Here is a 20,729-nt window from a genome sequence, read left to right as displayed (position 1 = left end):
AACCATGTTCGTGTCGGTCCCCTCATTGTGGTCGGGAATGCTCGACACATCAATGCATCGGAGGTGCCATAAAGGGCCATCTGGGCCCGAAATGCGAAGACGTGCTCCATGGGATCGGAGCAGTCGTCGTATGTCTCCAATGTCGGCAGCCTGAAGTTGAGAGGTACTGGCTTATCCTGTACTTCCTATGTGAAAGGGGACCCCCCCGAGCTGCCTTTGCTGGACTCGCTCCATGATTTTCGAAACTCACGCTGGAATGCGTCCAAGCGTTGGTTGACCCAAGACAGTTGGGCTCCGAGTGAGTCGTTCGTCGAGTCGGACGATATGGTGTCAGGCTCGAGATGAGGTAGCATGACTCGGTAGGGCGCTGGTATGTTTTGCCCAAGAGGACCCCTCGGGTCCGTTGCTTGCTCTCGGGCTTCTACGATCCCGACCTGCTCCCCGCTTAGACGTTGTTGGGTCGGCCGGGGGCATCGCTAGCCGCACGATCTAAGGAATGATAGGAGCGAGCGTTTGCATCATGCCCGTCATGGCCTGCAGTTGCTTGGTCAAGCTAAGGAATGCCTCGGGTGTCACGGCCGAGGGCCCTATGGTGAGCCCCGAGGGTGATAGTTCCGGGTCGTTGAACAAATGCCAGTAGCGATCTGGCGTCGAAGCCGGGATCCCCCTATCTCCGGGGGCGGGGAGGGCCTGACTTTCTGGTTCGACGGAAGGGAGGTCGATCGGTGGTTCTCTCCCGGGGAGAACTCCTACCAGTTGTTCCTATAACATCGTGCCCTCCTTCTAGCGCCAAAATGTTAGTGAACAAAAGTAATGTGGCTGATGAGTCAACACGGTTAGGTCCGCGATTCGATGTCGGGAGTGTCTTGCGGAGTAAGTGGGATGATGAGGTGGTCGCACCCTCGGGAAGGAATGTTGGTCGGTGTTGGTCGAGATCCGGGCCAACTCATTACTCTCCCTTGTGCGATGGAAGGTATCTCTTGGGTCGAGACGCCCGCCGCTCGGGGGTGGCCGTTTCGAAGCGACTCGAGCAAGAGTCGGGCTAGCGGGGTCGACTGGGCCCTCGTGAGAGGATGTTGATCAACGTTTCTCGGTCTACCGACCCGGGCGTCGTTTGTGATGGGACATGTCTCTCTGACTCCGGGATGAATGGCAACGCGTCCTCGTGCATTGGATGACAATTCCCAGGTTGAGACGTTCGCCGTTCAGGGGTAGTCGCCTTCCTGCAAAATGACCTTCGTCGGGTGCTTCTCGAATTCGGCCCCTCCGACGAGCAAGTCAATGGAGTATTCTATCTCGATTTTGCTCCCCTTGGCCGGGTGTCGGACATGGGTTTTTATACTATCGTGCGAGGATTGGTTGCGCCTCGATTCGGTACGGTCGTTGACCTTTGTGGGATGGGACGGCTTCTCTGATGAGTTGGCGTCTTTGGGGATGCCTGAGCGACGTCAGACGACACCGTCCCGAGCTCTTGGGATGGTCATGTCGCATAGTGTCTCAGTACGGAACCCGACTTGGCATGCATCATGGGGTTATGATGGCATGTGGCGTCGGATTCTGACATTGGTTGGGACGTGGCGTGTGACGTCGGTGGTGACTCATCCTGGAACCAAAATATGCCTTATCATCAAGTGATATAAAATAATCATAGGTTTTGAGCTGTAATTACAACAGAAAAAAAATAGAAGCAGTGCCGTCGGTTAAGAATTGAAGAAAGGGTTTTATTTCAAGAAATCTCAACCACTTACAAAAACCACGATTTCTCCATTTTCAGAGCGCTCGGCGATTTCAGCTCAAACTAAATTCCATAAAGCGCCATTAGGATCGAACAAGAAGAACCCTCCTTCCCTATATGATGTTCCAAGAATCAACAAAGAAAAACAACTTCTTAATCAAATTGCAGTCCACAGATGGAGTGACCAACAAAGAAACAACAGTACCTCGTTCGTCGAGAGAAGGTGCAGAGAGCTCCAAAGACCACCCAACAAATCCACACCAAGCATCCACCCGTCCATTTTCACCCATGAAGGCCGCTCCTTCCATCTCCTCGATCTCTCTCTCACCGAAGACAAGCCTGCCCTAACAGCCCGTTCCGACTAGATTTCATGAATCAAAATAAGAACCAGGGGAAAAAACTGGCGGCCAAGGCTCAAAATACTTCTTCTCTAAGACCTTCTTCACCTCTCAACCCAAATCTTTGGCCGAGAATTAGAAATCGAGAAACGCGGCTACAAACAAGCAAGACACTGAGCCAACGAGGGGAAAACGAAGCGCGCTTTTTGGGGCGATCAAACGGGTCAGACGAATACAATGGGATGAGTTGAGTGGATTCGAATGAAGCATTTTAACTAAAAGTTGGAATAAATATATAAATAAAATACCTAAACAAATAAATAAATAAATAAAATAAAGGTGGCGTGAAATCTTGTCCGTCTATCTATGCCCCGCAACTCCACTTCTGACCCCTTCGGGCTTCTTTGGATCCACGACATTCCCACGTGCCGTCGCTTTTGCCGTCGCTTTTGCCATCCCATCACCACCACCACCAAGCTTGCCACCGAACCGCGTCTGCTGCTGCACTACCAATATGGAGACCTTCTCCGTGAACTCCGCCGCTGCAAGCATGTCTCCTATGATCCCCAACTCGGGGCACTCGCTCCACTCCGACAGCCCCCTCGTCGGTGCCGAATCCACCCCCTTCCTCCTCCCCACTATCAGCAGGTCAAATTGGTCACTCATCTCCCGTATCACTGCCGCCGTCCCCTCTCCGTCCTCCACTACCTTCTCCATGTACACCACCCTCTGGTTACGGGCGTGCGATTCTCGGAGCCGCTCCACCGCCGCATCATCGTGCTTTCTCTCCTTGTCATCGTTTGCCACGTGGGGGAGCAATCGGATGACGGTGACGGTGATGGAGCGGTTGTTTGCCATTCGGGAAGCGAAGGCGAGGGCCTCGCGATCGTCAGGGCCGCCGAGGAAGTAGACGGCGACCAGGTGGAGGAGGTGGTTGGTGTGGGCGCAGGTGGCGGCAGGGAGGCTACGATCGACGAGGATGGCAACGGAGCAGGGGGCAAAGGCAAGGACGTTGCGATTGAGGGTCTGGAAAGCGTGGTTCACAGTCTCCTGGGCGCCGTCGCAGCACTTGTGGAAGGGGAGGAGGATGAAGCAAACCTTTCGGTCGAGGGCGAGGGAGCAGACGTCGTTGTACAGGGTGGAGTACGGCGCGATAGCGACAAAAGGGTGGACGGAGATGGACCCCGGCTCAGCCTGTTGTTTCTCGAAGTAGCTGAAGGCATTGATGATGCGGTCGGAGGCGGTGGGGGCGGTGGAGCGGCGGCTCTGCTTGTGGGGACGAAGCACCGCGGCGGACTGGCCAGTGAGCTCGGTGAGGTGGAGAACGGTGAGGGCGATGGGGGAGTCGCGGCAAGCATAGGAGGCCTCGAGGAGGTCGAGGAGGGGAGCGACGTGCTCCTCTTTGTGGACGCAGGCCATGAAGCGCAGCAGGGAACGCGGTCTTGCGTGCTCGACGGTGCGGCGCTTCCGCGCCACGTAGCGCATCGTAGGTTTGTACAACAGCTTGATCAACGGCGTGGTGAACCCCGTGATCACCATCATGGACACGGTCAGCACGGAGAAGTGCTCCGCCGTAGCTATCTGCGGAAGAATAGTGCGTGGTTATTACCGCGACGGCTACGCTGCTGGCGAATTGAATCCACGGCTAACTTTGGTTTCCGGTTGCATTACTTGACCATCACCCCAAGCGTACGTGTTGAAGGCAGAGATCTCGACGATCCCCTTGATGTTGAGCATGAGCCCCACCGAGATGGCGTCGTTCGCCGACATGTCGAAGTAGCGTGACATGGCCACCGAGCCCACCAGCTTCCCGACGTAGCAGATGACCACCACCATCTCCAGCACTCCCCACTCCTTCACGCTCCTCACCTCCTCGAATCTCGTCCGGTACCCGGCGAGCACCATATACATGGGCAAGAACAGCCCCCCTCCCAGCGGCTCCAGCTTCTCCATTATCGTCTGCCCCACCGGCATCCCTCCTGGTATCGCCAGCCCCAGCATGAGCGGGCCCAGCGTCACGTTGAAACCGAACGCCTGCGTCGCAAGCGACATCAGCAGAGCGGTCATCAGCAGCGCCAGGAAATGCCATTCCACCAGCGTCTCCCCCGCCGGTGTCCGCCGCACCGACCACATCATCGCCGGCCTCGCCACGAGTAGCACGAACAGTAAGCTGCCCGCCAGCGACGCCACGATCCCTATTGCTGTCCCCGGCGTCTTCACCGCGGTTATCAATGTGTATGCTGACGTCAAGCTGCCCAAGCCCCAGTTGATAACGTCGCTGAAGAGGGAGGCCGACAGGACGACGCGGCCGAGGTCGGAGTTGAGAAGTCGGAGCTCGTCCAAGGCATATGCAATCACGGGGAAGGAGGAGAGGGAAAGGCGTGAGGCGACGAAGAAAATGAGCGGACCCTCGCTAAGGTCGTCGGGGAAGGCCCGCCTGAGGACGAGGAAGGTGCATATGCTGAGTGCGAAGGGAAGCACGGAGCCAGCGGCGCCGATGGCGACGGCGCGCTTCCCGGGCCTCTGAAGAAGGCTGAGGTCCGTCTTCACGCCGATGATGAAGATGAAGAAGATGAGGCTGATGAGAGAAAGGGAATCGACGAGGAAGATGCCGCGTTCCGGGAACACTGTTCGCTGGAAAGCCTGGTTTTGCCCGATCACCGACGGTCCCAGAAGGATGCCGGCCTACGTGCCAAAGAACGCCCAGACGTGAAGATGTTATCATGCACGCACGTTAATTCACGGATGCTTACAAGAAGGTCAGAGACGAATCGAGACTGGCTAAGGCGCCCGAGGATGCAGTGGGTGGTGCTTGCGGTGAAGAACATGAGGGAGAGGTCGAGGAGGAAGAGGGGAACAGAGAAACGGAGGGGATCGTCCCCGAGGAAGACGCCTCTGGAGTTGATCGCTCTGGTGTCGAAGCACACTTGCTGGGGAGATGTCCCCAGCGAGGCGTTGAACAGTGAGGGATTGATGATGGACATAGAAATCTCTTTCAGGTTCTCACCTGCTTCCCCTTGATGCTTTTTCGTATGCTGGACCGGAGGAAGGGAAAAGCAGAGAGGAGCTGCCTATTATTGCATGCATGGGGGGGGGACGGTGGCACTACTGCGTTCGCTCGTATTTCATTGGGCTTCGTTGACCGTTGACCATGAGGATCGAAGTCGGCCTCAATGGTCACCGTTTAATATATAGCGTGTTACTCGCCGATATCCTAGCGGAGATCGTCGAGTGTGAGCGGCTTGCCCAAAACCCGAGGAGCGTAAATAGATTTCTAAACAAGTTAATACGATTAAGATTCTAATCATCATCGTATCAATGACAAAGTGGTGATGTCAAGATGTATCTCGCATATTTCAAGGCGGATGTTATCATAATGTTGGCCCCATTTATTGAGAAGGTGAAACCACCATTGGAAGTCTTCCAGAACAGCTACCTTTCAACATCGCCATAGCGTGCAAGATTTCAGTTCTGACTGGAGTTTGCTTTGTTCTCCGTCCGTCGCCAATGGCTAATACGATCAAAAGAAGAGACATATCAGGTGAATATTATTAGCATGTAAAACTAGCAGCGTCCAGAGGCGAAATCATTCGACTGACAGTAAGTTGCAATCTCCGACTACGAGACGCGCTAATCGAATGAACTGTTGTGACACGACACATCGGCTAAGAGGCGTCAATGCCAAAAACACCACATGATACACGGTAAGAAACTGACATGACAGGAGGGCACAATTGTTATCGTTGATAAGGTATATTTTAGGAACAAGACACGTCACAGTCGATGTCACACGTCAAGTCAAACTTTGTATCGATATACTGTTTGATACATCTCGAGAATCTTAAGACAGCGCTGTCGCCCCCAAGACACACCAACTCAGAATCCGTACCAAGGTACTGCTCGACACGTCTTGTCCCGGGAATCCCAAGACAGCGCCACCCCCAAGACACGCCAAGTCAGAATCCATACCAAGGTACTGCTCGGCACGTCTCGTCCTGAGAATCCCAAGACGACGTCGCCCCCAAGACACACCAAGTCAGAATCCATACCAATGCACTGTTTGGCACGTCTACCACGCCAACCCGCGTACGACCGATCCTCGTACAGTAATATAAAGACCTTTGACTGACATTTAGCCCGGGAGGGAGAGTTAAAATCAATTGAACACTCCACTAACTTGCTCGTCGGAGGGGCCAAAGTCAGGAATTACCCGACGAATGCCATTTTTGCAGGAAAGTGGCCACCCACGACCTACGAGCGTCTCAATCTGGGAATCACCATCCAGTGTACGAAGAAGAGCTGCAAACCACCCCGGAGACGGAGAGACGCGACTTAGCATAAACGGCGCCCGAATCGACACACCGAGGAAAGCTAATTAACACCCCGTCGTGAGGGCCCAGTCGACCTCGGCACCCAGCTCAACTGACAGAAGACTCCTGACATCGACCCGTGGACTAGGCTGTGCCGACTCATTAGTCGCGCACATTTATTCACCAATATTTTGGTGCTAGAAGGAGGGTCGTGTCGTAGGAGCATCTCGCGGGAGCTCTCCCCGAGGGAGAACCACCAACCGGTCACCCTTCTATCGGGCCCAAAGATCAGCCCCTCCCCATCCTTCGAGATGGGGGGATCCCGACCTCGACGCCAAATCGCTGCTGGCGCCCATTCAATGACCCGCGGTTACCACCCCCCAGGCTTACCACGGGACCCTCAGCCGTGTCGCCCGAGGTATTCCTCAGCCTAATCATGCAAGTACAAGCGATGGCGGGGATGATGCAGATACTCATCCCACTCATTCCCCAAATCGTGCAGCTAGTAGCTCCCTTGATTGACCCGACCCGGCAAAGGCCGAGTAGGGAGCAGGTCGGGATAGGAGAAGCCCGAGACCAAACGATGGACCCAAGAGGTCCGCCCGAGTAGAGCATACCCGCACCCTACTGAATCACACCACCTTGCTCCAAGCCCAACACCATATCATCCGACTCGGCGGACGACTCGTTCAGGATCCAACTATCCTGGGTCTGCTAGTCATAGGTGCCCAGCAAGCCAATCACGTGAGTGATGGCACGTGTGACTTGATACAGAATCTTTTTGCGTATTATATTTTGGCGTATATCACTTTATAGCTATTGCATATATGCATATATATATATTGTGATGTCCTTGGATTTGTGCAATGAGAATCAGATCATGATGAGATCACAATAATGAGATCGATTCACCTTTAAACACATATCCTAAATAATCCCGGTCATAGGTTACGCGAGAGGGACATCGTGATAACCGGACAGACTGGTGTGCTGTATACCCGTCCATATGATGGATGCAGCTGGTCTCATAGCTGCTCGTGTAGGGACACTAGGGATACAGTACAGGTGCTCATTGGAGAATGAGTTCACTGATTGATCCGCTTATGGAATGCTGGATGGTTGATGATGCCTTATTGTCAGACAGCGATTCCGTAGTCCTAGTGGTATATCTGGTCCTTAGACTTGAGACACCAAGGATGTCCTGTATGAGTGCTCCACTATTTGATACCAGACTTATAGGTTTAGCTGTCCCAGATCTAGTACAACTGGTCATTGGGAGTGGTAGTCGACCTTACGAGGGCTATTGAGTGTTGATAGATGATCATCCACTCTCGGCGTCATGAGAGGAATATCTCATGTGTTCTTGCTCAGAAAAATCCCTGGCCAAGGTCATTCGGGTTGAGAGAGAAAGAGTTCTCCGAGAGAATCCATTAGAGCGAGACTCAAGTAGAAACCGTATGGGTCTGACAGCACCATTCTCGATATATGGTCTCAAGGATATTAGATGGATGAGGGACTATAGGTACATGGTAACTGAGGACAGACAGGTCCAATGGATTGGATTCCCCCTACATCGTCTGGGGACTACGGCGTAGTGGCCTAGTACGTCCTGTTGAATCTCGTATTTTGATGATGAAACTACTTGATATATGTTTATGATTTAATCTACGTTTTGAGTGACGTAGGATACTTCGATCAGGATGAGACAATTAAAGCAGAAAAATCATGTTGTGCCGGAGGAACATGTCAGAAGATTGGACGTCGGGCTGGTGGATCAGTCGACGTATCGACAGAAGGCTTCGGGCCGTGGACTCGGGCATCAGGCCAAGAAGAGCGGGTATTGTGCCAAGGATATCGGAGTTGCGGAGTCAACTGGCCGATTGAGCAATAGGCTGCAGGAGAAGACGATGCGCCGAAGAATCGGACGAAGCGTCGAGGGACCAATGACATACCGAACAACTTGGTTAATTGCTTAGGATTAATTATCTCGATCGAAGTTTTGTTTTAAGTGTGCAGGATTAACTACGATGGAAGAAAGACATGCAGCAGGAGTTGCGCCGGAGTCAAGACAATGATCACGTTGGGAGTTCGAGAGTTCGACGGAAGTTCGGACAATCGTTGGAGGTTCTGCGGGAACAAATCCGAGAAGTCCATAATCTTGCCAAAGAAGCTCGTCGGAACTCGCCAAGTGGATCGTCGCAAGTCCAGGAGTTTGTCGGAAGTCCGCAGGAGCATCACCGAGGGTTCATCGGATGATCGACGGAAGTTCGCCGGAAGCTCGCCGGAAGAAGCGATTGACGCACCGGAGAAAGTTGTAGTAAATGTCTTAGGGAATATCATAGTTAGCACAATGATTAAGTTGGAAATGGGAGGTGATCCCATTAACTTAATCTTGGGGCAATTGGGCCCCTAAAAAACCCAAATTGGGCCGAATGGATCAACCAATTCGGACCCTGATTTCTGCCAGGCGGTTGAACCGCCCAAGGCAGGAGGTTGCACCGCCTGGGCTTAGTCTCCGAGCGAGACTGGGAGGTGCAACCGCTCCAGCCAGGCGGTGGCACCGCCTGGGCTCAGTCTCCGAGTGAGACTGGGCGGTTCAACCTCCCTTGATAAGAGGTGGCACCGCTTGGGCTCGGTCTCCGAGCACTGGCTGAGCGGTGCAACCGCCTCAGTCAGGAGGTTGCACCGCCTGAGCTCGGTCTTCGAGCTCTGGCAGGAGGTGCAACCGCCCCTGACAGGAGGTGGCACCGCCCAGAGGCTCAGTCTTCGAGCTCTGCCAGGCGGTGCAACCACTCAAGTCAGGAGGTGCAACTGCCTGATCCTGGAATTCCGGGAATTAACAGTTTTGAGCTCCAAATTTGAACTAGGTTGGGGCCTATAAATACCTCACTCATTCAGCACTGAAAGAGCAATGAACTTACACTGAAATCCTGATCTTGTTCTGTGATTTTTAGAGCTCAAAATTGTTGTAAAGGCCAAAAGTTCTTCTCCCTCTTTTCTTCCAAGTTCTGAGCTGTAAAGAGAGGAGAGAAAATTCTGTAAGGGTTGTCTCCTAATCCCGTCAAAAGGAGTGAAACTGTAAAAGGGTGGTTGGCCTTCGCCTATTGAAGGAAGGCCTCTAGTTGATGTCGGTGACCTCGTCGGTGGAGGAAGCCAAAAGTGGAGTAGGTCAAGATTGACCGAACCACTCTAAATCTCGGTTTGCATTTACTTTGAGCATATTATCTTTACTGCAAACCTCCTTTAAAGCTTACTGCTTTCTGCGCATATACGATCTGGTTTCAAGCTTTGCACTTTCTGAATCAGCGTTTAGACGTAAATCTATTTTTTCGTACGATCATCATATTTCAGTTTGCGTTTGCATTTTGATTTCAATCATAACTGCAAATTGCCTTTATATCCTTGCTTAAACTGCATCTCGCCTAATCAGGTGATTTACGAATCAGCATTTAGACATAAATCAACTTCTTCGTACGAACGTCGTATTTCAGTTTGCACTTATATTCTGGTTTTCATCATAACTGCAAACTGCCTTCATAGATTGACTTTAACGTCATCTCGCTTGATCTTAAGTTAAAGTAATCTTAGAATCGGCTTTTACACCAAAATCGTTTTTATCGTTCGAACGTGTTTTATCGTTGAAAGATTTCCGCTGCACTAATGTTAGGATCGAGAGCACTAAGAGGAGGGGGGTGAATTAGTGCAGCGGAAATCTTTCAGCGATTAAAAACGAAAGCTACGTTCGTTCGATAAAAACTATTTTGATGCAAAAGCCAATTCTAAGATTACTTATGATTAAGTGCAGTTTATGTCTAAACACAGTTTGCGTCTAAGCGCAATTTACGCAGTTTGCAGTTTGCGTCTAAATGCAGATTGCGTCTAAGCGCAGTTTGCAACTAAGCGCAGTTTGCGTCTAAGCTCAGATTGCGTTTAAGCGCAGTTTGCGTCTAAGCGCAGTTTACGTCTAAACTCAGATTGCGTCTAAGCGCAGTTTGCGTCTAAGCGCAGTTTGCGTCTAAGCGCAGATTGCGTTTAAGCGCAGTTTACGTCTAAGCGCAGTTTACGTCTAAAATCAGATTGCGTCTAAGCGCAGTGCAGTTTACGTCTAAACGCAGTTTTACGTCTAAACGTAGTTTTACGTCTAAACGCAGTTTGCATCTAAACGCAGTTTTACGTCTAAACGTAGTTTTAGTCTAAACCCAGTTTGCGTCTAAACACAGTTTTACGTCTAAACGTAGTTTTACGTTTAAAAGTAGTTTACGTCTAAAACACAGTTTTACGTCTAAACACAATTTTAAAGGGATCTGAACTTAGAAACTTCGTTCGTAAAAGCGCAGAAGACAGTTTTGCAGAATCAAAACGTAAACGTAAACTGTAATGTATGAAAACACCGATTTACGTCTGAATGCAGATTCGGAAAGATCAGCACTTAGAAACTTGGAAAGGCGCAGAGAGCAGTAGCTATGTAGGAGGTTTGCAGTAATGATAAAGTGCTCAAAATAAACGCAAACCAGAGATTTAGAGTGGTTCGATCAGTCTTGACCTACTCCACTTTTGGCTTCCTCCACCGACGAGGTCACCGACGTCAACTAGAAGCCTTCCTTCAATAGGCGAAGGCCAACTACCCTCTTACAGATTCACTCCTTTTGACGGGCTTAGGAGACAACCCTTACAGAAGTTTTCTCTCCTCTCTTTACAACTCAAACTTGAAGAATAGAAAGAGGAGAACTAGCAGTTTTGAGCTCTAAGAAACACAGAAAGATAGCAAGATTTCGAGTGTGTGTTCTGTGCTTTCAGTGTTGAATGGGTGGGGTATTTATAGGCCCCAACCCAATTCAAATTTGGAGCTCAAAACGATCAAATCCCAGAATTCCGGGATCAGGCGGTTGCACCTCCTGACTGGAGAGGTTGCACCGCCTGGCAGAGCTCGAAGACTGAGCTCAGGCGGTTGCACCTCTCTGTCTGGGGCGGTTGCACCTCCTGAGTCTGGCTCGGAGACTGAGCCCCAGGCGGTGCCACCTCTTGACTGAGGCGGTTGCACCTCTCTACCAGAGCTCGAAGACCGAGCTCAAGCGGTGCCACCTCTCTGTCAGGGAGGTTGCACCGCCCAGTCTAGCTCGAAGACTGAGCTCAGGCGGTGCCACCTCCTGGCTGGGGAGGTTGCACCGCCCAGTCTCGCTGGGAGGCTTAGCCCAGGCGGTGCCACCTCCTGGCTGGGGCGGTGCCACCTCTTTCACTATTTCAGCTCACTTGGTTTGGCTCCAAACTTGGCCCAAACCAGTCCGAACTTGGGCCTAATTGGCCCCTACTTGGGTTATAGGATTAACACCTAATCCTAACCCTAATTAATGTGCTAACTATGATTTTAAAGACATTTTCTAAGCTATTACAAAGTTCGCAAGTCAAGACTTCTTCTGGCGAGCTTCCGGCAAACTTCCGGCGGTCTTCCGATGAACTCTCGGAAACCATTCTGCGGACTCCCGGCAAGCTCCTAGACTTCACGATTTGTTCTTAGCGAGTTCCAACGAGCTTCTCCGGCAAGCTCCGATCTTTCTCGGCGAGCTCCGTGAACTCCCAACGAACCTTCCGGCGAGCTTCCGAAAAACCCTTCGGCAAGCTCCCAACTCATTCTCGGCTAGTTCCGGTAGCATTCCCGACGAACCTTCGGACTTCCGTTGAACTCTTGAACTCGCAACAAATCCTTCGCGCTTGACTCCGACACTTTGTTTTGCTTTATGTCTTCATCGTTATCATAGTTAATCCTGCACAATTAAAACAAAACTTCGATCGAGATAATTAATCCTAAGCAATTAACCAAGTTGTCCGGCATGTCATTGGTCCCTCGACACTTCGTCTGATTCTTCGGCGCATCGTCCTCTCCTGCGGCCTATTGCTCAATCGGCCAGTTGACTCCGCAACTCCGATATCCTTGGCACAATAACCGCTCTTCTTGGCCCGATGCCCGAGTCCACTGCCCGAAGCCTTCTGTCGATACGTCGACCGATCTACCGGCCCAACGTCCAATCTTCTGACATGTTCCTCCGGCACAACATGATTTTCTTGCTTTAATTGTCTCATCCTGATCAAAGCATCCTGCGTCACTCAAAACGCATATTAAATCATAAACATATATCAAGTAGTTTCATTATCAAAATACGAGATTCAATAATCTCCCCCTTTTTGATGATGACAACTACTTGATGACGGAGTTAAACTTAACTCCCGGAGTTTAAACAAACTCCCCCTATCAATATGCCATATTCATAGAACCTTGAATTCAAACTGAATTCAAGTCATTACAATATTCATCATGAATACTTGCAACACGTCAACATGAACATATGCATAAACTTATGCATCACATGTCATGTCATCAACATACTTTCATCAACATACTTCTCCCCCTTTGTCATCAACAAAAAGGAGAAGTATCACAATCAAGTGTTTGTGATATTGGTTCAACTCATTGCATGAAAAACATAATATCAAGTTTTATCATCATGCAATTTTGCTAGAAAATATAGCAAGTGTTGAATCATGCTTAGAATATTCAAGCTATCAAGTTTTAGATATGCAAGTTTTATAGCATACAAGATAGCACTTGGTATGAAAATTAGAGATGTTCAAGATAGCAAGTTCTACATCATGCAAGCTAGCAAATTAGAGATGTTCAAGAAGGCAACTCTCGCTTCTTGAAATATGAAAATTTTGTCCACTTTGCTAGATGCGCAAGTTAGCATGTTTTGCTTCTTGAGATAGGCAAGATAGCACCTTTGTTCTTTTTGTTTCTTAAGATGTTCAAGATGGCAATTTCTTCTCTTTTGAGAAGTGAAAATTTGCTTTCTTCTTGAATTGTGCATGCAAGTTATCTCCTCCTTAGTCATTGTCAAAAAGAAGGGAAAACCCTTTCTGTCAATTTCTAAATCATGACAAAGGTGAGTAATCATCCTTATTTCAAAATTCCATAATTGAGATAAACCTTGAATTCAAATCAAGGCAATTTTAATCAAGGTTCATATCATATGCAATACATTACGTAGAAAGCATAAGTATTGCATGCATCATTTTAGCAACAAATCGTAGCATTTCATCACATGGCAAGATATCATCAAGTAGAATTACGATGCAAGTTCTTGATATCTTAACATGATGAAAATTCAAATATGGCACTTATAGTATCAATTCATATATTTCTCCCCCTTTATCATCAACAAAAGGAGAAGTAGCTCTAGCTATTTTAAAATATATGCAAGTTTTTATAACATGAAGCTATATTTTCATCACAACATATAAGCACAAAAGCATAGCAAGATTCTTAGGTTCAATCATGGCAATTCAACACTTGCTTCATGTGCAAGATTGCACTTGCTTTTCTTTGCATGTTCTAACTAGCAAAAGCTTTCTCCCCTTTGTTTTTGTCGAAACGAAGGGAGAAATCAATGGCCAAATTTTTTTTTTTAATTATTATACAGGCCATATTACAAAATCTTGTCATGATATCAAGAAAGTTCAAGAAGGACATGATCCATTCAACAAATCCTTTTAATAGGGCAAAGGAATTATATAACCAAGAATCATGATTAAAATATTTCAATACCATAGATCAAGTCATGATTCGTGATTCATCATAAATTAATTTTCAGTCATCACATAAGGCATTTAAAGAATTTTTGAAACATAGAAGAATGATTAATTTAAGCATGTAATGTTTCAATCAAAATCAAGTCATGAATACCAATACTTTCATATTGTGAGTATCAATTCATGAATACCAAAAGATATTATTTGTGATTTCAATTTTGCAAGATCATGATTATGATTTAGACATAACTTATTCAAATCAAATTGTTAACTTGAAACTCATAATCAAGTCATTAATTTCGAGATTCACAAAATATCATGAAATCAAAAGACAAGTTGCATTTCATTTGAAGAACTCCTTTTTGATAAATGTAGGGAGCATAATGAACGATCTTGATTTATAAAGAGCTTCATGTTATAATTATCAAGATCATGATTTTAATAATTATTCTCTTTAGCAAAGAATCACAAAAGCACTTTATTTTTGCATAAGAAATCTCATTGTATTATGATTTATAAATTCTTTTTCTGCAAATGAATCATAGGAGATATGTATGTGAAACAAATCTTTGCAAGCAAAGACACTATCATTTATATTTCAAGATGTAATTTATAAGCATGAATCATTTCATCAAATCCATTTTAGAAAAATATTTTTCAAAAGTGTATGAGAAAATCCGATTGTTAGGATACCAATTGTTAAGTGAATCCGAAAATGAAATTAGTACTTTCATGCATTCGGATAAGATTTTGCTATAGATTTTCAAGTTCAATTATGAAGATAAAACATGCTCATGATCATAAAAATTTATGTATCCAAAACATATAATTTCCAATATGTTATAGTGTAAAATCATCATGGCAATTAAGTGTTTTGAACATTGAATCAAGAATGTCCGAAAAATAATCTTAACACGTTCATGCATTCGAGCACATTTTTGCCATAGTTTTTCAAATATACTCATGAGAATAACACATGCTTATCATCGGCTTAAAATCTCATGCATAAAATTGTTAATCAAAATATTTAATTTCATCATTATGCATTTCTTTAAATCAAACATGATCTTTAATCAAAATCGAGAAATAACAATGGAAATCAACGTAATACACATTGTTACTTCTTAACCATGATTTCATATTTTCAATCAAGATCATTTTATTTGTTTATAATATTATCATTTTCGAAATTACTTAGTATGATCATAATAATTTTTTTTTTTAACATGTAATTTTTAAGAAAATTAATTCTAAACTAAAAGAGAAAAATACATCATGAAAGCATCAAGTAATTTCAAAATAAATTAGGGGGATTTCGATTACCTCATCATTGTAGGCTGTTAAGGCGTAGTTTGCCGCCTTGCTTTTGTTGACTTTATCTTCTTCGGAGGAGCTCGATTCATCCCAATTTTTGTTCTTCTTCTTGCGTTTAAAGCAAGTAGTTCGATTCTTTTTGCTTTTTAATTTTCGTTTCATTTGTAGTTTAAGTTCACCATAACTTGAGCTTATGCTCGAGTGGTCTTCAAATGTTCTATGTCCCAAATCCTTCCTGTTCTTTGGAAGGTTGTTTTATTCATCATTGTCCTCATCACTTGAGTCATCGCTCAAGTGGCATTCATTTGTCCAGAGTTCCAAATCCTTCCTGTTCTTTGGAAGGTGATTGTGTTCAACATGTTCATCATGTGCATTGTGCACCATTTCATATGTGATCAATGAACCAATTAGTTTTTCAAGTGGAAATTGGTTCAAGTTTTTCGATTCTTGAATAGCAGTTACTTTTGAATCCCAAGTTTTAGAAAGTGAGTGCAAAGCTTTGTTAACGAGTTCAAAATCCGAAAAGCTTTTACCAAGTGATTTTAAACCATTGACGATATCTGTAAAACGGGTGTACATGTCAACAACGGTTTCGCTTGGTTTCATATGAAAAAGCTCGAAATCATGCAGTAAAATATTAACTTTCGAGTCTTTGACTCTACTAGTTCCCTCGTGCGTGATTTCAAGAGTACGCCAAATATCGAAAGCCGTTTCGCACAAAGAAACCCAATTGAACTCATTTTTGTCCAAAGCGCAAAATAAGGTATTCATAGCCTTTGCGTTTAAAGAGAAATACTTCTTCTCCAAATCCGACCATTCGTTCATCGGTTTAGAGGGAAGTTGAAAACCGTTTTCAACGATATTCCATAAATCCAGATTTAGAGAAATCAAGAAAACTCTCATTCGAGTTTTCCAATAAGTGTAGTCCAATCCGTTAAAGAACGGTGGACGAAAGACCGAAAAGCCCTCTTGAAGAGCCATTTCTCTCGGGTGTAAATCCGAAATGAGAAATACCCCGCTCTGATACCAATTGTTAGGATCGATAGCACTAAGAGGGGGGGGTGAATTAGTGCAGCGGAAATCTTTCAGCGATTAAAAACGAAAGCTGCGTTCGTTCGATAAAAACTATTTTGATGCAAAAGCCAATTCTAAGATTACTTATGATTAAGTGCAGTTTATGTCTAAACACAGTTTGCGTCTAAGCGCAATTTACGCAGTTTGCAGTTTGCGTCTAAATGCACATTGCGTCTAAGCGCAGTTTGCATCTAAGCGCAGTTTGCGTCTAAGCTCAGATTTCGTTTAAGCGCAGTTTGCGTCTAAGCGCAGTTTACGTCTAAACTCAGATTGCGTCTAAGCGCAGTTTGCGTCTAAGCGCAGTTTGCGTCTAAGCGCAGATTGCGTCTAAGCGCAGTTTGCGTCTAAGCGCAGTTTACGTCTAAAATCAAATTGCGTCTAAGCGCAGTGCAGTTTGCGTCTAAACGCAATTTTACGTCTAAACGTAGTTTTACGTCTAAACACAGTTTGCGTCTAAACGCAGTTTTACGTCTAAACGTAGTTTTACGTCTAAACGCAGTTTGTGTCTAAACGCAGTTTTACGTCTAAACGTAGTTTTACGTTTAAAAGTAGTTTACGTCTAAAACACAGTTTTACGTCTAAACACAATTTTAAAGGGATCTGAACTTAGAAACTTCGTTCGTAAAAGCGCAGAAGATAGTTTTGCAGAATCAAAACGTAAACGTAAACTGTAATGTATGAAAACACCGATTTACGTCTGAATGCAGATTCGGAAAGATCAGCACTTAGAAACTTGTAAAGGCGCAGAGAGCAGTAGCTATGTAGGAGGTTTGCAGTAATGATAAAGTGCTCAAAATAAACGCAAACCAGAGATTTAGAGTGGTTCGGTCAGTCTTGACCTACTCCACTTTTGGCTTCCTCCACCGACGAGGTCACCGACGTCAACTAGAAGCCTTCCTTCAATAGGCGAAGGCCAACTACCCTCTTATAGATTCACTCCTTTTGACGGGCTTAGGAGACAACCCTTACAGAAGTTTTCTCTCCTCTCTTTACAACTCAAACTTGAAGAATAGAAAGAGGAGAACTAGCAGTTTTGAGCTCTAAGAAACACAGAAAGATAGCAAGATTTCGAGTGTGTGTTCTGTGCTTTCAGTGCTGAATGGGTGGGGTATTTATAGGCCCCAACCCAATTCAAATTTGGAGCTCAAAACGATCAGGCGGTTGCACCTGATCTCGAAGACTGAGCTCGAAGACTGAGCTCAGGCGGTTGCACCTCTCTGTCAGGGGCGGTTGCACCTCCTGAGTCTGGCTCGGAGACTGAGCCCCAGGCGGTGCCACCTCTTGACTGAGGCGGTTGCACCTCTCTGTCAGAGCTCGAAGACCGAGCTCAGGCGGTGCCACCTCTCTGTCAGGGAGGTTGCACCGCCCAGTCTAGCTCGAAGACTGAGCTCAAGCGGTGCCACCTCCTGGCTGGGGAGGTTGCACCGCCCAGTCTCACTGGGAGGCTTAGCCCAGGCGGTGCCACCTCCTGGCTGGGGCGGTGCCACCTCTTTCACTATTTCAGCTCACTTGGTTTGGCTCCAAACTTGGCCCAAACCAGTCCGAACTTGGGCCTAATTGGCCCCTACTTGGGTTATAGGATTAACACCTAATCCTAACCCTAATTAATGTGCTAACTATGATTTTAAAGACATTTTCTAAGCTATTACAAAGTTCGCAAGTCAAGACTTCTTCTAGCGAGCTTCCGGCAAACTTCCGGCGGTCTTCCGATGAACTCTCGGAAACCATTCTGCGGACTCCCGGCAAGCTCCTAGACTTCACGATTTGATCTTAGCGAGTTCCAACGAGCTTCTTCGGCAAGCTCCGATCTTTCTCGGCGAGCTCCGCGAACTCCCAACGAACCTTCCGCCGAGCTTCCGAAAAACCCTTCGGCAAGCTCCCAACTCATTCTCGGCTAGTTCCGGTAGCATTCCCGACGAACCTTCGGACTTCCGTCGAACTCTTGAACTCGCAACAAATCCTTCGCGCTTTACTCTGACACTTTGTTTCGCTTTATGTCTTCATCGTTATCATAGTTAATCCTGCACAATTAAAACAAAACTTCGATCGAGACAATTAATCATAAGCAATTAACCAAGTTGTCCGGCATGTCATTGGTCCCTCGACGCTTCGTCTGATTCTTCGGCGCATCGTCCTCTCCTGCGGCCTATTGCCCAATCGGCCAGTTGACTCCGCAACTCCGATATCCTTGGCACAATAACCGCTCTTCTTGGCCCGATGCCCGAGTCCACTGCTCGAAGCCTTCTATCGATACGTCGACCGATCTACCGGCCCAACGTCCAATCTTCTGACATGTTCCTCCGGCACAACATGATTTTCTTGCTTTAATTGTCTCATCCTGATCAAAGCATCCTGCGTCACTCAAAACACATATTAAATCATCAAAATATGAGATTCAACAACTAATTCACCCCCCCCCCCTCTTAGTACTCTTAATCTTAACACGTTCGTAGTCGATGAGTCAAGTGAATTATTACATAGATAATAATTCACTGAGTTAGAAGGAGTTCTGACAAGTATGACTCACGGCCAGCTCGATATTGGGCCTAGAGTGTCACACACATATGGTAGGCATTGCGATGAGTAGAGGTTCGGATATGAGATATCCGACGGAGCCCTTGTCTTATTGGATGCAGATCCAATACCCACTAGGGGAGGACCCATTAGGCATTGTGCTTGCAGCAGGCTTGCGTCCGGCGGGGTTGGCAGCCCGCGGGCAGAGGCACCTGCGGTCGCTTCTCCCGTTGTAACATCTCCCATTTAAAAAAAAAATTAGTAAATGCTTGTTTGTAAATATGAGGATTATTTAATATTTTTTATTAAATAATATTATATTAAAGTTTATGGCTAAGGACCTAAGAGTAAATATTAAAATTTTGATATGATTTATAGAATATTCAGAATTGAGTAAATAAAAATAAAATAAAATAAATTGGAGGACATGTGTCCTTAACAAGGATGAGCCACTTGCATTTATTCTAAAGTTGACACCTAAACCCCTATACATGCTTGCCACCTCACTATTTTAGCATGAGCCAAACCTAAGTAATTTAAGGCACCATTAAAATGAAACTTTGCAGCCAACGTTAGTTTGAGGAGAAGAAGAAGAAGAGAAGAAGAAGAAGAAGAAGAAGAAGAAGAAGAAGAGGAAACTTTGTTTGAGGTTTTGCATCAACTCACTATATTTGGGAATCAAACTCATCTAAGGAAAGTGTTCTAACCTCTTCGTACAGAATTCCTAATCTCTGTTTTCCTTTTAATTCTTCATAATTCAAAAGATTTCAGCTTAGTACCAAACCTTTCTTTCCTTTTAATACAAAGCTATGAATCTGAAATTTTTTGGTAATCTGACTTCTATACATTGTTTTGGATCTAACTTTTAGCACTAAACTCTGATTTAGACAAAGCCTAATCCATTTGAAAGTAGACTCAAATATCTTTATTTTGACATTGATATTGAATGATTTGGAGTTTAAATGCCTACTAAGACTTCTGTTTCAATTAACACTACAGATTCTACAAAATAGGGACTGAAATTTCTGACCTTCTGTTATTAAATTGCTCATAACTCTCTAGAGAAAATTCTGAATTATACAAAGCTTATTTTTTTGGAAACTGAATTTACTTATCTTTCTTTTGACACATAATTTGGAAATTTTAAAGTATGTTTGCCTTATAAAACATCTATTTAAATTAATTCTATCAATTCTGCAAAACAGAGATGATCAATTCTGACCTTCTGTTACTAAATTGCTCGTAACACTCTAGTAAAAATTCTGAATTATACAAAACTTAGTTCTTTAGAAACTAGATTTGCATATCTTTCTTTTGACACCTATTTGGAAATTTTGAAGTATGTTTGCCTTCTGAAACATCTATTTAAATTGATTCTATAAAGTCTACAAAATAGGGATGATCAATTCTGACCTTCCTTTACTCTATTTGTTGTAACTTCCTTTTAGGAACTCAAAAAATTATAAATCTAAGTTCATCAGAAAATAGATTGATATAGCTTTCCAATGACACCTATTTTTAGTGATTTGGAGCATGCTTGATCACTCAAACAATTCAGAAAATATACCATTCAAATTCTATCATAATTAAAAACTTTGTTGGGTTTTGCCTATTCAATTTTCATCCTATTGGAAATATGATTTCTGCTAAATTCTTCTTCAATTGAGCTTTATATTAGTCCTTTAAAGTTCTTGTATTGTTCATCCTGAAAATATTGTATATCTGAAATTTATTATGCAATGCTTTGTTTGCATTTCCTTGTTTGATAATGGCACATGCATTTCTTCGTTGCTCCGCATGTGCTTCTGATATGTGTCAATGTTATTGTTCATACTACCCTTTTGTACTCTGGTGTCTTGTGAG

At 45.5% G+C, this 20,729-nt stretch overlaps 1 protein-coding gene across 1 annotated transcript in view; it reads right to left on the bottom strand.

Moving 5' to 3' along the window:
• The window catches only part of LOC135610158 (cation/H(+) antiporter 15-like), a 34,640-nt gene extending 29,195 nt beyond the window's left edge, over positions 1 to 5,445 (bottom strand). Inside the window, exons 1-4 of the mRNA XM_065104312.1 lie at positions 4,827 to 5,445; positions 3,745 to 4,758; positions 1,941 to 3,654; positions 1,749 to 1,848 (exon numbers count right to left, since the gene is read on the bottom strand). Of these exons, the coding sequence (XP_064960384.1) occupies positions 2,434 to 3,654; positions 3,745 to 4,758; positions 4,827 to 5,057 (2,466 nt within the window). The 5' untranslated portion in view covers positions 5,058 to 5,445 and the 3' untranslated portion in view covers positions 1,749 to 1,848; positions 1,941 to 2,433. The remainder of the gene's footprint in view (positions 1 to 1,748; positions 1,849 to 1,940; positions 3,655 to 3,744; positions 4,759 to 4,826) is intronic.
• Positions 5,446 to 20,729: the final 15,284 nt, after the last annotated feature.

Source organism: Musa acuminata, chromosome BXJ2-4, assembly GCF_036884655.1.
Source record: "Musa acuminata AAA Group cultivar baxijiao chromosome BXJ2-4, Cavendish_Baxijiao_AAA, whole genome shotgun sequence".
Classification (NCBI taxonomy): Eukaryota; Viridiplantae; Streptophyta; class Magnoliopsida; order Zingiberales; family Musaceae; genus Musa; species Musa acuminata.
The sequence above is the reverse complement of the archived record's forward strand: the minus strand, read 5'-3'. Positions and strand labels throughout refer to the sequence as shown.